We start from the raw sequence: 16,218 nt of genomic DNA, 5'->3' as shown, positions 1-16,218 counted from the left end.
CAGCTCTGGAACCTCAGAATGCACAAAAAGAAAGTGGCCCATGTGGCCCTGAATCCCTGCTGTGATTGGCTTCTGGCTACAGCCTCCATAGATCAAACAGTGAAGATTTGGGACCTGCGCCAAATTAAAGGGAAAGACAGCTTCCTCTACTCACTGCCTCACAGGCATCCTGTCAATGCAGGTGTGGCATCCCAAACCCCATCTTCCTTATGGACCCTGTCTTTCTTACCACTAGTCATCAATGATGTCTTGGACCCTTTTTGGCTCTGACTGCTCCTTTGGCCGTGGAGTTTCTATAGTAGTTTTGTTCATAGTCCAGATTGACCTCTCCTACCCTTACCTAAAAAGGAATGGTACTTTGGAAGATCAGGACACCAGGGGCTGAAGGTTCCTTTAGCTTAAGGGCTTTTCACTTTGTCAGCTTGTTTTAGCCCAGATGGAGCTCGGCTCCTGACTACTGACCAGAACAATGAGATTCGGGTTTACTCTGCCTCCCAGTGGGATAGCCCCCTGAGTCTGATCTCCCACCCTCACCGCCATTTTCAGCACCTCACACCCATCAAGGTGAGTGACAAGAGAAAGGGATCTGTCATTATGGGAGTGGGCCAGATCTTTCCACGTTGGGAGAAGGGTCACATACACAGCCTACAATCTCAGATGACACTTTTCACTGACACACAAAAAAAGGCTCCTTAACCTTTGGCTTTATATGTTCCTTTTATCCCATTTCTATAATTCCATTGAGAGTTCTGTCTTTTTGAGGTAGGGTCTTATTATATATCCCTGGCTGGTCTAGAACTTGCTACTTAGACAAAGCTAGTCTTGACCTAGTAGAGATGATGTGCTTCTGCCTCCCCATGCTTGGTATTAAAGGCATGCACCACCATCCACACCAAGCACCCGCTGAGTTTTCTTAGTATATCTTATAAGCTAACTTTCTACATTTTTCAGCCAGCATTGATCTTACTGTGGGTATTTTCTATGACCTTGATCCTTTGTTCTGCGTTGTGTTTAAATTACCCATGTATTGCAGCTGACCCATAAACTAACCTTATTGGATTGCCTTGCAGGTTTAAGTGGTTTCTAATAATAGAAATAAGGCCCTTAGTTTTCCAACTTAGACCTCTGTTTCATCTGCAAGAGGGCCTATAGTACCTAACTGGTAGGGTTTTGTGAAGATGAGTCAGGATACATAAAACACTGACACCATGCCTAGCACTTGATAAGTACTTAATAAACACTTTTAAATAAAACTTAGTGTCCCACATACTTCAAATCAAAACCAATAATAAACAATATTAAGAATTCTTCTGGGCGCCAGGTGGTGGTGGGGCACGCCTTTAATCCCAGCACTTGGGAGGCAGAGGCAGGCAGATTTCTGAGTTCGAGGCCAGCCTGGTCTACAGAGTGAGTTCCAGGACAGCCAGGACTACACAGAGAAACCCTGTCTCGAAAAACCAAAAAAAAAAAAAAATCTTCTGAAGCCAAGTATTGTGGCACATGCCTTTAATCCCAGCACTTGGGTGGTAGAGGCAGGTGGATCTATGTGAGTTCAAGGCCAGCCATGACTACATATTGAGATTTTGTCACATGCACACAAAAGGATTTTTCTGAGGATGTTGCTCAGTGGTAGAGTGTTTACCTAGCATGCACAATATGCCCCCCCCCGGGGGGGACGGTGATGGCACACATAAATTATCAGGTATGGTAGTATACACTGGTAATCCTAGCACCTGATGGGTAGAAGCAGGAGTTCAAGGCCAGTTATTGCTCTTGTTAGGCTGTGTGCTCTTCTGTCCCATCATATCCATTGATGACAACATCTAATTTTTTTTTTTAAGCAACTACTTCCAAGCCACTGCAAGTACCAATTTTCTCTTAAGTATTATTTATGTAATGTGTATGGGTGGTTTTTCTCTCTCTCCATATATATATATATGTGTGTGTGTGTGTGTGTGTGTGTGTGTGTGTGTGTGTGTGTGTGTGTGTGTTTGGGTATTTTTTTGTATATTCATCTGCATACCTGAAGGTGGCATCAGACAGTTGTGAGCTGTCATGTGGGAATTGAACTCAGGACCTTTGATGGAGCAGTGAGTGCTTTTAACCATTGAGCCATCTCTCCAGGTATATGTATGGGTGTTTTATCTGCATACATGTCTATGAACCGTGTGCATATGTGACCTTGGAGGTCAGAAGAAGGCATGGGATCTCCTGGAACTGGAGTTACGGAGGATTGTGAGCTAACATTGTAGGTACTTTCAGAGTGGCCAGTGCTCCTAACCATTGAGCTGTCTCTCTAGTCCCTCTTCTCTTGATCTTATCTTCTCCCTTCAAAACTGCCTGGAAGCCATGCATGGGGCACCTCAGATGGAGGCAGGATTGGAGATCTTAGGATTCCTGGGCTACTCAGTGTAACCCCTGTCTCATAAAAATCAAGAACTGTTTTGAAATTAGGAAAAGCCCATCCAATTCTATCACACCAATAACTGCAAGATTTGTTTTGAGTGGTATGATCTAGGGAATGAAGGTTTTTTTTTTCCTTTCCCCTTCACACCAGTGACTTTATATCCAAGTCTTTGTTATGTGTGGATAGTGGAAGATTAGTAGTGGAGCCATTTCAGAACCTAAGTCATTTGGTGTTGTTTACCAAAGGCTTTTTGTTTTGTTATACGTTTATATCTTATGTTAAAGTCTAAACAAGGCTGCTTGGCAATAGTAGTACACACCTTCAATACACTCAGGAGACAGAGACAGGCAGATTTCTGAGTTTGAAGCCAGCCTGGTATACAGAGGGAGTTCCAGGACAACCAGGGCTACACAGAGAAACTCTGTCTTGGTGGAAAAAACAAAGGAAAGAAAAATCCATCCTCCCCCCCAGCATCCCCCCTTCAAAAAAATCTGAACAAGGCTGATGGAAAAACATGTTAAAAGCCAGAGGGGTTCAGTAGTTAAGACCTTGCCTAGCATGCACAGAGGTTCAGCCCCCAGAATTACAAAGACAAATAACAAAATAAAAATGCCCAAGTTGATATCAACCTTAAGAAAATGCAGGGAAGGAGCTAGAGAGTTGGCTCAGTGGTTAAGAACAATGTTGTTCTTTCAGAGGACCTGACTTCAAATCCTAGTACATGACAGCTCACAACTGTCTCTAACTCCTCTTCCAGGTGATCCAGTGCCCTCTTCTGGTTTCTGCAGGTACTAGGTAAACATATAGTATACTCACATACATGCAAGCAAAATACTCACACATATAAGATAAAAATAAATCTTTACCAGGTGATAGTGGTGGTGCATGCCTTTAATCCCAGTAGTTTGAGGCCATCTGAATCTATAGAGAAAAAGTTCCAGGACAGCCAGGAGTACATAGAGTGAGACATTACACAAAAATCATTTTTTAAAAAGTTTTTAAAAGAAGAAAGAGAAATGGTGTGAGGCATCCTCAGGACCTAGAAAGCAAGCGTGCGTGTATAATGTAGGGCGACTCACTTTTAAGTCCCCTCCTAGATATATAGTAGTCCTAGCTGGCCTGACTATGTAAACCAGGGCAGCCAGGGCTACACAGAGAAGTCTTTTAAAATTAAAAACACTTTTATTTATTAATTTGTGTATGTGCCTATACCCTCATGCCACAGTGGGCAGGTGGTCAGAGTTGGTTTTTCCCTCCTACTACATGGGCCTTGGGGATCAAACTCAGGTTATCAGGCATGGTTGGCGTCAGATGCCTTTATCTGATGAGTGATCTAGTCAGCCCTCATACTTGTCTTGTATGCAGTATTGGGTTCTTCTTGACCTATAAGTGGTTAAAAATGAGAAAAATATGTATATATACATATGTGTATATATATTATATACACATACATATATGTGCATACATATATTCGTATATACACACTGAATATGAACAGTGTGTGTATATAATCCAAAAGAGGGTACTATATCACCTAGAAGTGGAGTTTTAAACAGTTGTAAGCTGGCATGTAGGTACTAGAATTGAACCAGGTTCCCTCTGCAAGAATAGCATATGTTCTTAACCACTGAACCATCTCTTTAGCTCCTCTCTTGCAGTTTCTTAAGATGATATCAACTTGTTTTTTTGCAATTCTGGGAACTAAACACTTGTGCATGCTAAGCAAGGTCTTTACACCTCTGGCTCTTAACAAATGTTTTCCCATTATCCTTGTTCAGACTTTTGTTTTTCAAGACAGGGTTTCTCTGTAGACCAGGCTGGCCTATGTGTGAGATTCTGGGATCATACATACAATCTTATGTATACTGTGTAAGTGCTCTGCCACAGAGCTCGATATCCAACCCTTAAAGAATACTGTGTGTGTGCAGGCTAGAGGTTGACAGCAGGTGTCTTTCTCAATTGTTCTCCACCTTATTTTTGGAATGGTTTCTCACTGAACCTGGAACTCACTAACTTTGCTGGAGTAGATAGCTAGCACGTTCCAGGTATCCTGTCTCCACCTCCCACCGGGAATTCTAGGTCCATCATGACAAGATTTTTACAGGGGTGCTGGGGACCCAAACTCAGGTGTACTTGTACCGACTGAGTCATCTTCCCTGGCTTCAAGAATACTTTACATTCTGACTGACCTCTCTGTTTCCTAGGCGACCTGGCATTCACGGTACAACCTCATCGTTGTGGGCCGATACCCAGATCCTAATCTTAAAAGTTGTGTTCCCTATGAACTAAGGACAATAGATGTGTTTGACGGAAGCTCGGGGAAGATGATGTGTCAGCTCTATGATCCAGGATATTCTGGTATTACTTCGGTGAGACTTGGACCCTCCAACAGTGATGGGAGGAAGCAGGGAGTCAAGCTACCTTTCTGATCAGAATTAGTCCCCATGTACTGCCTCTGTGCTGCCTTCGCCCCAGCTTCACACTGATACCCTTACTTTTGCAGCTCAATGAGTTTAATCCTATGGGAGACACACTGGCCTCTACTATGGGTAAGTAAGTAAAAGCAACTGTATCTCTAACTGTCTAAGCCTGACCTCATCTTGGGTTGCATTGGAGGCTAAATTCACCTTAGCCCTGTCCTATTCGTTTCAAGGCAGTAGGCAGTAAATATATCTGGGAGATAGTGGTCTCTGGTCTAGGTCACCCATCTGGCTTTATTCTGGTCATGGCAATGTCAGTCTGTTAGTTCTCCAAGACAGCCCCAACCTCTGAGACAGACCAGCACCAGAAGATGTCAGTCAGACTTCTTGTTTCTTCTAGGTTATCATATTCTCATTTGGAACCAAGAGGAAGATGGGTCTCAGAAAGATCACGAAAGACTATAAAGATGATGTGGGACAGCGATACTGGACCCCACAGATTGGAACGAGTTCTTTTGAGAAGTGGCAGCTGTTTGTTAATAGGCCAGCAGTACCCAATTCTTAGGGCTGGAGTAGGATATTTGTAGCATGGGATACTGTGGGACTAGGATACTGGCATGTTACTGCTCTAGATTTTGCTCCAGAAAATTAAAGAGTAAACCTACTACCCTCAGGGTTCCTGCTGTGTCTAGCCTGGAGGCCAAGTTTATGCTAGAGCCAAGGGGTACTTTTCTTTTTTCTGATGTATAGTAACAGAATAACCAGGGAATTGTTACATTTTTATATTCTATCTTGACATGGCCAATAAAAGCATATCCTTTGTATACTAACTAAAAACCCAAAAGTCCAGTGGGGCTTCTGAGAAGACCTAGTGCTGATCTGGTAAGAGTGCTCCTTGAATGTCAGAAATGGGGAAGGAAAAAAGGCACAGGACCAGCACTCACAGTCAAAACCTTCATTTCCTCGGAATTACTTCAGCCCTATTTTGGGCCACAGTCAAGGTGTACGATTCACCGGCTGCATTCACTTCACATTGCTGAAGAGTCCAGCCCAGCTGAGGGAGAGTCACTTCATGATTCCATGTGTTTCACTCCTACATGTATCCTCCACTGTCATCCAGGTACAGCACAAGTATCCTTCAGGCCTGCCTGAGGGTGACACTGGCAGTAGCCTCAGCCAAAGGGAAACTTTGTTGTTGGGTGACCCGGGTTCTTGATAGACATATTTTATACTCCTAGTGATTTGCAGTTTTTTGCCTCTTTTAACAATGTCCTCCAACCCATTTGCCAAAGATGTGGGCTAGGAGATAAAGAGCAAGGCTTGGTGGAGGAGCTAGGCAGATCAAATACTAGCTTCTTCAGGTTTTGGGGGGTTTTGTTGTTGTTTTGATCTCAGGTCTTGGGTGAAACCTGAATGCTTGTCTGTATCTCAAGTCCTTAGGGAGTGTAGAAGAGGCAGATCCTATTTAGAGAAAGCCAGTGTCCGACACAGCACATGGTAAACTGCAGGCGTGAAGATGGTGAGTCACAGGTGTCATGCACCCAGCCGAGCCTCACTTATTCATTTGGGCGTAGGTAATCAGGAAGGCTAAACCTGTCCCTGGGTTGGGATCAGCAATAGTCAGGAGCAAGGACTCAGCCCACCTCCCCTAGGAGGCAGAGGGAAGGGGACTGAGTGGTTGTCAAGCATGGTCTTCCCTGTCTGCAACATGGTGGTAGCCAGGAGGCTGGGCCTGCATCCGGAAGAGGACAGTGAGGAGCAACACTATTAGAAGGAAGAGGATGGAGCCACAGACAGCCAATGCCACAATCACCTCTGGGCAGGGGAGAGGAAGAAAAAGGTAACATTAGTATTCATCCAACAAATGCAGTGCACCTACCCCAAGCCAGGTACTGTGTTGACAAAGCGGAAGTACAAAGGTGGTCAAGACAGTCTGCTCTAGGAGTTTACGTTCTAGAGAAGAGATGCAGTAAACAAGCAAGCATTGCATGACACATTGGTGGTGCTGTATGAACAAGATAAGTTATAAATCACTGAGGATATAGGACCAGACCTGGGGTCAAGAAGGAAAACAGTTGAGAGTAGAGTGTCATGGAGTGGGGGTAGGAGGACACATCTGATAGGACAGGCTTGGTGTTCTGGATTCAGCAAGAGAGTATCATTAGAGCTGAGTAAGCAAGGGGCACTAGGAAACAGAAGACATCCAGGCCAAGCAGAGGCAGGGCAGTCATGGTAGCGAGCCTGGGTCTGCTGTATGATACATGTACATTTTTAAAAAGAAAGAAAAAAAAAAAAGACATGGTCTCATATAGCTCAGACTGTCTCAGAATTGACTGTGTAGTAGATCCTCCTCCCCTACACCAGAGTGCTGGAATCACCACACCCAGTTTATGCAGTGTTGGGAATTAAACTAAGGGTGTTTCCCCTGTAGTTTAGTTGGTAGAGCAAGTGCCCTACCAACTGAGCTACACACTTAGCCTCAATTTATATTTCTTAAGAAATTAACTCGGGGTGGGGGGGTGGGGTGGGGGGGGCTAGAGAGATGGCTCAGGGGTTAAGAGCACTGGCTGCTCTTCCAGAGGTCATGAGTTCAATTCCCAGCAACAACATAGTGGCTCACAACCATCTATAGTGGGATTTGATGTCCTCTTCACATAAAATAAATAAATTAATCGAAAGAAAGAAAGAAAGAGAGAAAAAAAGAAAGAAAAAAAGAGAAAGAAAGAAATTAACTCTGTTGTCTTGAGATTGGTAGGGGCAAGAATTAAACCAGAATGAATGTTAGGGTTTTGAGCAGTTCAGGCAAGAACTGATAGTGTTAGACTGGAGAGATGAGAGCTCAGTATCTGAGAAGCAGAGCAGATAGAATCTGCCAGTGGACTGGGTGGTGGGGTGTGAGGAAGATAATGCTTAATGGTACACTGTGTGACTATGAGACTAATGTAGCATCCATTAAATTGACAAATGTAAGATGAACAAGTAATCTGAGAAGAGATGCTGCTTTAGACACAATGTAGATGCCTTAGGTGACATCCATGGAGAGAAGAGGCTTCAAGTCAGCAGCTTGGGGAAAGCCTAGATCAGAAGTTATATAAATTGAAGTCAACCTACAAAAGTGGAACTTAACTTACCATGGAGATGAGGTAGGAAAGCCATGAGGTTGGATGAGATCCCTTGGGAGTCAGGACAGATAGGAAAGGGGATAGAGATAAGCCTTAGGCCATTCATTATTTAGAGAAGAAGGAATACAGCAAGGAGTTTGTAGTAAGTAAAAAAACTGAAGTCATGAAAATGGTTGTTACTGTATTGCAGTGCGGTTGGGGAGGGAATCCAGGACTTCACCCATGCTAGCCATGGATCTACCACTGAGCTATGTCCATAACACATAAAAAAAATGTGTTTAAGGAAGAAATGACAACTGTGCTGTTGAGGTGAGAGAAGCTGACTAAGAATTGATTATTTTGGCAACAGCTTCATTGCAGCAAAAGGTGATACAAAATTGTTTAACATCAAGTCTGAGATAAAAAAGTCTGAGGAAGTGAAGCCAGAATGTAGGCAACTCTTTGAAGGATCCCTCAAAGAGATCAGAGAAAGAAAGTGAGACTACGGAAGTGATTCTCAGAAGTCTTTGTTAAGCTTTGCAAGAGGACTTATCCAGCAGAGAAGGGACCGTGATCCCAGTGTAGGGGAGAAGAGCCTGACACAGGCTAAGTGGTGAGGCCACACCTGAGTACTGTCTTATATAAGCAGGGAAGCTGAAAGATGTGGCGGAGAATGACAATCCTCTCCTGGTAACTCTTACTTCTCAGTGATAAGAATATCACCTGAGGGTGAAGAACAGGGAGCGTACATAAAAATGGTCTTAGGGTTGAGGAGGTTGTCCAGGGAAACTCGGGAAGATGGCTGCAAATATGTCTGCTCCCTGAAGATTTCTGGATGTGATCTGAACACCGTCCTGGGATATGATTAGTATAGAAGCGGGTGGCAGCTCACCTGTGTCTGCAGTATCATTTGCTAGCTGGCACTCCTTCTGCCAGTCCTTGGGTATGACAGGTTCTGTGAGGCGAAGGAAGTCCTGCAGTGGGCAACGGTGAGGGCAGCCAGGCAGGATCAGAGGCCAGGGTGCCTTCTTACTGTCATTCCGAAAGTACATCTCGACTGAGAAATTCCTGAGAATTGACAGGAGGCAAGATAGAGATGCTCACCATGCCCATAGCTGAGTCTCTGGGTTGCCCTCAGTCATCCCAGTGCCTCTTTAGAAGACACTTGATAGCTCCACTTACCCATTATCTTCCTGGTACAGTTCAAATATGTGGCAGGAAGCATAGGGAGCTTGTTTCCCATTGTAGACATTCAGTGCCATTTGCAGAGCAACCAGGGTAGTGTCATGCTGTAAGGGAGAAGGGCTGCCCATAAGACTTGTTCCTTCACAACCCAGGAACTGGATCTGGGGAAATACCTAATTTCTATTTTGATACTTGTGTGTTGGGTGGGTGGAAAGTGTGTTTGGGGATAGGGTTGAAGCTTACCGCGGAATAAACCAGCAGCTTAGGGAATTGAGAGGTAGTTGCCATTAGGGTCAGGTTCTTCAATATCTGAGCCAGCAGAACTCCTGAAGAAGAGAAATTCCAAGTGTCAGTTCAGTGTCTTGAACCATCACTGATGGTTCATTAATGCTAGTCTTAGTTTGATCACCAACCCAGAACTCTTCCAGTTCATGGGGACCATATTGGAACTCTACACCACCTACTGCTAAGAACTGTCAAGTTTATAGAGAAGACAGATAAAGCTAGCTATTAGTATTTAAACAATAAACACAGGTGTAGAAACAAGTTAGGAGGCACTGATCATGACTTAACAGTATGAACACAGTGTAAACTTAAGACTGCTTCACAGCACACAAGATGTTGGTTTATGCCAGGGCAACAGCTGTATGCATACTGTGAAAACTACTGCATTCTCAAAGGTTTGAGAATGGGTACCCCTGAATGCTCAAAGTAACTGGCACATGTATTACCCCTAGTATTTTCTCTAAAAGTCTCAGCAATTCTCTGGAGGGAGGTATGTAGTTAGGAAAGAGAGGAAGGGTCTTTCAACATGGGTGAAACTTAAGAGTAAGAATGGTAGGACAGCCGGGCGGTGGTGGCGCACGCCTTTAATCCTGGCACTTGGGAGACAGAGGCAGGTGGATTTCTGAGTTCGAGGCCAGCCTGGTCTACAGAGTGAGTTCCAGGACAACCAGGACTACACAGAGAAACCCTGTCTTGAAAAACCAAAAAAAAAAAAAAAAAAAAAAAAAAAAGGTAGGCCAGAGCTGGAGAGATGGCTTAGTGCTTAAGAGCGCTGTCTGCTCTTCTAGAGGTCCTGAGTTCAATTCCCAGCAACCACATGGTGGCTCACAACCATCCATAATGGGATCTGAATCCCTCTTCTGGTGTGTCTGAAGACAGCTATAGTATATTCATATACATAAAATAAATAAGTCTTAATAAATAAGTCATATACATAAAATAAATAAGAACAGTAGATCAGGTGTGGTTGGCACACACCTTTAATCCCAGCACTTGGGAGGCAGAGGCAAGTGGATCTCTGTGAGACCAACCTGGTCTACATAGAGTTTAAGCTGGCTTGACCAGAGCTACAGAGACCTGTGTCTCTAGCTAAATACCAGAGGACTGGGAGATTTGGGCAACTAGCAGGGATGGCAAAGGGGAGATCTGGTTTTGAAAGAACAGAGAATTATCTTAGGCAGCATAGTGTGTGAGAAGCTCCCACAGCAGATCTTCAGTGCTAGAGAGTTTTGAGGAAAGGGTAGTAGCGTGTTCTTATCACTCACCCCCCTGAAGCCGGGCCTTCTGTACTTGCTCGTGGATCCCAAAGAGGAAGAGGAAGCTGAAGTCCTTTAGCTGGCTCAGACGCTGCACAGTTTGGGGTGAGGCCCAGGGTGGCAGGAGCAGCCCATGTGTTTGCTGTGTATCGCAGCAGGCAGGTTAGCTCCCTAGGCCTAGGCCAGAGCCTCTCCAAGGGTGGCTTTCTTCCCCAGGTGGGGAAGGTGCCTGTGTGTATGAGGGAGGAAGAGGAGAGCAGAGGTGAGGCAGAGGGGCCATTGCAGACATGGCAGACATCGAGGCATTGGAAAGGAAGCTCAAGCATGAAGAGCAGAGTCAGCACAGAAGAAACCTCACAGCACTGAGCTCTGGATGGAGAAGGGTACAGAGTGCTGACAACTAGTAAACCATTTCCCACTTTGAGGTTCTTTTTACCCATGAGGGAAGTTCCCAGGTTACATAAGCATGGGCTTGCTGAGCCTTCCCAGTGGGGACAGTGGTATCAAGACAATATGCTCTACTGCCCTAGAGACTTGGACCTATTGAAGACAGAAGAGCAATCCCAAAAGGCATCCTGGTTAGCTCACCTCACAAAAGAGTGTGTCATACACATTCCAGATGGTCTCAAGGGTCAGGTTCGAAAGCCCTGTCTCATTGGCCACCATGTCCAGAAATTGCTATAAAAAATGGATCAGGAGATCAGTACTGCTCTGGGGAAAGAGCAATCTGATGACCTACACCTCGGCCCCAACTCACTGCATTTTGAATACTCCTGTTCTGATACTCTGGTGTCTGCCGAGTCTCATTCTGCAGCTGCTCATAACGGGGACATGGACCCAAAGGAAACTTCAGCAACTACAAATTAAGGGGAAAACAGGCAGAGAAGGAGTCTGGGATCAGTAGCTCATAACCATAGTTGTTCCCTCACCACTTAAGAAGGGTTGGCCAGTCTTACCCTGTCTTCAGTGATGGGCACGGTGTGGACAGGGATAGGCTGCCATGAAATGTTAGGGTTGAAGTGCTGAACTTCATTGGGAGGGAAGAGTCCAGCCAGGTTGGCCTCGGCACTCATGAGAGTACGGTCAAAGTCTGTACTTCGCACATAAACCTGTAGATTGGAAACACAAATCTCTCCGTGTGTAGAGGCACGTTTGCTCCTCCTCAGAGCCTCAGGGGAGAACCTGTTCTGGATGATTACTCAGTACATTATAAACTCACCGTGCATGCACGCCCTCTCTGCTTCTTCCCTATTCATCAAGGACTTAAATATTCAGCTACAGGCTATTACCACAGTCTAACAAACTCAGTCTGTGGGAATGACTCTCGTTCAAACACTCCTTCCTGGTCATCAAAAGCACTCATTTGGTAAACTATCTGGTCTGGGAGACTTCAATAACTGGTTTGTCTCCGTAAAGAACAGAGTCCTTGTCAGCCAGAGAAGTACATCCTCATCCATACACATGGAAGCAGGATCTCAGTATGTAGTTCTGACTGTCCTAAAACTCATTATATAGACCAGGCTAGCCTCAAACTCAGGGATCCGCTTGCCTTTGCCTCCCAAGTGCTTGGATTAAAGGTATGTGCCTCTAATTCAGTTTGGTATACACTATTTTTTTTTTTTTCCTTTTCTTTTGTCAAAGCAGAGTTTCTCTATGTAGCCCTGGCCGTCCTGGAACTCTCTCTGTAGATCAGACTGGCCTTGAACTCAGAGATCTTTCAGCCTCTGTCTACCAAGTGCTAGGATTAAAGGTGTGTGCCACCACCACTGGTTTGGTATATACTCTTAATTCCAGAATTTGAGAGGCAGAGACAGGAAAATCTCTGAGTTCAAGACTAGCCAGGGCCATAAAGTGAGACCCTGTTTAAAAATACAAGAGTAATACCCTAGAGTCCAAATGGCAGCTATCACTCCTCACCACACTCCCTTCCCTTTTATAAATGGGAGGAGGGAGAAAAAAGGAACAGAGAGAGGTGGCTTGTGAAAAGGGAGGAAGAAAATAGGGAAGGGAAGGGAAGGGCAAGCTCAGGGTAGAGCTAGGTCTTTAGGGAACAGTAACCTAGATGATTGAGACAACTGTGGCTGAAAGCAGTAACCATAGGAACAGTTATCTCCACTGGGGTAAGCAGAGGACCTCAGAAGCGAGCACACTTGCCAGTTTTCACTGCCCCTGCTCCTGTGCTTTATCCTGGTTCTGTCCAGCTTATTAGACAACTCCAACATAAGCCCCATGAAGACAGAGATCATAACTGTATGGTATACCATCATAGGAAAAGCATTACCACAGTGCTTGGCCCTTAGCTGACAATAAATGTCTTGGACAAAATGCCTATTTGTTGTTTCAGAGTCAGAAAGTACTTTATCAGACCCTTCTTCACGTCTGAGTTGGACCCCTGGTCAGTTTTGTCTTTTCCCAAACAAGCAGAGATAATTCAGACTCCAGAGCAGTATTCTAGACAGCTCTTAGATATCTTGTCCAGGGACCAAAAGTTCAGGAGGGAAAACTTGACTGCCCAGCCTCACTCTTAGATTCTCTGAGATCAGAAGGTAATCCAAAGATCCCAATCTTGTTGCCAATCAGACTCTTAGCCTTACCTCTTGCCTGTGGTAAGAGGTGTTCAGAAAGCCATGGTAACGTTGCCGCAGAGCCTGGCCCAGCTCCCAGTGCTGTAGCATCCCTTCCTGTGGGCAGACCCGAGGGTTAAGAAAGTCCAAAGAGCTGGGCATGGTGGCCCAAGCCTTAATCCTTAATCCCAGTAGTCACTCTCTGAGTTCAAGGCCAGACTGGTCTACAGAGTGAATCCAGGACAGCCAGGGCTCTGTTGCACAGAGAAACCCTGTCTCAAACCTCCCCCATAAACCCAAACCCTGCCCTCTCCCCCCAAAAAAATGTCCAAAGGGAAGGAATCGGCCACAAGTCCTATGGCATTTAGGCATTCTTCCCTTGGCAAGGAGTGAGTTTAATTCCAGAAGTAGCCAGTTGTGAATGATTCTGTCCCGGGCACAGAGTTGTTAAGAAATCTGGTCCTAGCCAGAGATGTAGCTTAGTGTGCTAAGCATAAACAAGGTCCTAGGTTTAATTTCCCAAACCACAAAAACAGAACAACAAAACAGAGATCTGGTCCATGAGAACCTATGTGGGAAACTAGCAGTTTAGGTAGTCCCAGTTTCTGTGCTCCAGGTGTGATTCATTCTGTAGCATATCCTGAGACCTTGCAGGTTGGCTTCTGACCCACCTTGGTTAGCTGACCAAATCCTTGGGGCCATTTCTCTTCCTGATAGGGGTCCTTGGGATATGTCTTCACTGGTGACCGATCTCCATGTCGATACAGCTGAGCAAAGAAAATGGTTCGTCTACAGAATCAGAAGGGTCTTCTAGTTAAGGACAGGACCCACTTCTGTCAGGAAAGGAAACCTCACTCCATCTTTCTCTACTAAGCGAAGAAAAAAGACCCCAGTTTGGGCCATGCAATGTAACCTGAGATAACAGGTAAAGCTCAAAAGCACAGGTAGAAAAGTAGTGAAAGCAATGCCTCCTGGGGAAGGAAGTGGGCAATGAGACTGGGAAAACAAAGATCAAAGTCATCTTTATGGGTGACTTTCAACCTTTTAACTAAATTCCCATCCTAGGGAAGAATCATCCCAGGAAAGAATATCTCCTAACATTACTCGGTCGTCCTGCCCTAAAAAAACAGCCTAGGGCTCTAAATCCAGCCGCACAACCCGCTATGGGCCAGCTGCTTTCTAAACCGGCTCTTTCTCCTCCTTGAGACGTGAGACCCCCCAATCCCAGAACACAAGCAATGCCCCTCCCTCTACCAGCCAGCCTTTGCCCTTTCAGCTTTGGCGAACCCGTTGGTGACTCCGTCACCCATTACCAAGGTAACAAAGCGTAGACTCCGGGCCTGTATAGGTGGCATCACCGTTAGGCACATGCCAAGAAGGATCTGGAGAAAAGCCGCCTGGCTCCAACCAGACTGTCTGCCGGCCATCACCGTTGTCGGCTGTGCAGCAAGAGGCCGGAACGCCTTGGGCGGTACCTGCTGCAGCCGCCCGGATGCATTCGTAAGGACACTTGCCGGAAGTGCAGACTTCGCCATCTTTCTATGGGTTTGCAGGAGCCGGGGTTGAGACGGTCTGGTGGGAGAAGGCGGAATTTGGGAGGGAGTGCAAACGGAGAAGGTTTGCGATTGGCGGTGATGAACGAGTGTGGGACTGTAGCTCGAACTTCCGGGAAGAAAAGGCTTAAAGACCTCGTTTTTTGTAGAGGCGCTAGGTCAGACTTACCTCTTCTGCTACCAGGCTGGTGCTTGCCCTGCGTGGGGTCTGGGTCTGGAGAGCGAGTGCCTCTTATGAGGAGTGCTTCTGGGAGTGATCCCAGAGCCTCAGCTGGTGCAAAATTGGGGCAAGATGTGGGGAAGTACAGGGCCTAACTTTCTACTCTTATGTGTGTAGTTTAGCTTTAGCCTTGGCTCAGGCAGTGTTCCTCTAAGCCGTCTTGTTTGAGATTTAGGGCACTACGTGTAAACAGCCCTTTGGACTCCCTGTGCCCTTGAGATAGATCCAGTCTAGTGTACCATTCTCGTCCTAAACAAACCTTCTCACTCCTCAGTTTTTCAGCCCTTTCCTTGTGCTTATCGATTTCTAAATTAAATTAGTCTCAAAATGTCATGCTTCCTTTCAGAGGAGCTGGATTGTACAGGATGCACAGATTTCCTAAACCCGCTACATTGAATTCCTATGGCAGGAATTTCAGATAACTGCATCAGTTTTGATGCAGGCTGCCACAGAATTCGAGTTCCTCTAGACATTAGCCTTTAGGATTTAGAGGCAGGCAGCCAGTCTGACCTCTGGATGTTGTGATTCCAAACCTTAGAATGACACATAGTTGCAGGTCAGATCTTGGGCCCTTGATATGCTTTAATGGAGATCTATCCTTAGATTATCAACACAAATCTGATCAGAACTATCTGTTACTATTCCAGGACTTCAGATAACATTGTGTACCTTACTGCCTAAACGTTACTTCCAAAAGTCACCTTGACAAAGACTGGGGAGTGAGCAGAATAAGAAGGCTTGAAAACTAAATAGTTTTAAACTTAAAAACAAACAAACCTATGTGGTGTATGCCTTTAGTCCCAACACTTGGAGAAGTAGATAGATGTCTGAGTTGTATGTAGGCCAGCCTGGTCTATAGAGTGAGTTCCAGGACAGGCAGAGATAAACAGAGAAATCCTGTCTGGAAAAAACAAAACTAACAAAACAAAGTATTTTCTATGTATAGGTGTTTTGCTTGCATGTGTATCTGTGAACCAGGTGTATACAGTGTCCTTGGAGGCAAAAAGGCAGCATAGGATCCCCTGTAGATTTTAAACAGCCATGTGGGTGTTGGGAATAGAACCTGAGTCCTCTGAAGGACTGAGCCTCCAGCCTCAGTTCTTGACTTTTTTTTTTTCTTTTCTCTCTTATTTATTATTTTGATTTTCTTTTTTGTTTTTTTTTTAAATAATGTTTCTGCCTTCCCTTATTTATTTTTAAAGATTTATTTATTTTATGTATATGAGT

At 45.1% G+C, this 16,218-nt stretch overlaps 3 protein-coding genes across 4 annotated transcripts in view; 2 read left to right on the top strand and 1 right to left on the bottom strand.

The window, feature by feature from the left end:
- The window catches only part of Ddb2 (damage specific DNA binding protein 2), a 24,411-nt gene extending 18,997 nt beyond the window's left edge, over positions 1-5,414 (top strand). Inside the window, exons 6-10 of one of the 2 annotated variants that reach the window (XM_034495642.2) lie at positions 4-181; positions 422-564; positions 4,612-4,776; positions 4,911-4,956; positions 5,228-5,414. In XM_034495642.2, coding sequence (XP_034351533.1) covers positions 4-181; positions 422-564; positions 4,612-4,776; positions 4,911-4,956; positions 5,228-5,292 — 597 coding nt within the window. In that variant the 3' untranslated portion in view covers positions 5,293-5,414. The remainder of the gene's footprint in view (positions 1-3; positions 182-421; positions 565-4,611; positions 4,777-4,910; positions 4,957-5,227) is intronic. The other variant, XM_076929243.1, reaches the window with a different exon arrangement.
- Positions 3,281-14,668, bottom strand: Acp2 (acid phosphatase 2, lysosomal). Its single transcript, XM_034495643.2, has 11 exons — positions 14,532-14,668; positions 13,890-13,985; positions 13,249-13,335; positions 11,611-11,763; positions 11,412-11,510; positions 11,243-11,332; positions 10,664-10,796; positions 9,357-9,439; positions 9,111-9,217; positions 8,821-8,996; positions 3,281-6,642 (listed from the first exon to the last, which is right to left on the bottom strand). The coding sequence occupies exons 1-11, from the start codon at positions 14,643-14,645 to the stop codon at positions 6,509-6,511; spliced, it is 1,272 nt and encodes a 423-aa protein (XP_034351534.1). The 5' UTR covers positions 14,646-14,668; the 3' UTR covers positions 3,281-6,508.
- Positions 14,582-16,218, top strand: part of Nr1h3 (nuclear receptor subfamily 1 group H member 3) — a 17,569-nt gene continuing 15,932 nt past the window's right edge. The window contains exon 1 of the mRNA XM_076929240.1: positions 14,582-14,718. The gene's annotated coding sequence lies outside the window, so the exon portion shown is untranslated. The remainder of the gene's footprint in view (positions 14,719-16,218) is intronic.

Source organism: Arvicanthis niloticus, chromosome 2, assembly GCF_011762505.2.
Source record: "Arvicanthis niloticus isolate mArvNil1 chromosome 2, mArvNil1.pat.X, whole genome shotgun sequence".
NCBI lineage: Eukaryota > Metazoa > Chordata > Mammalia > Rodentia > Muridae > Arvicanthis > Arvicanthis niloticus.
The sequence above is the reverse complement of the archived record's forward strand: the minus strand, read 5'-3'. Positions and strand labels throughout refer to the sequence as shown.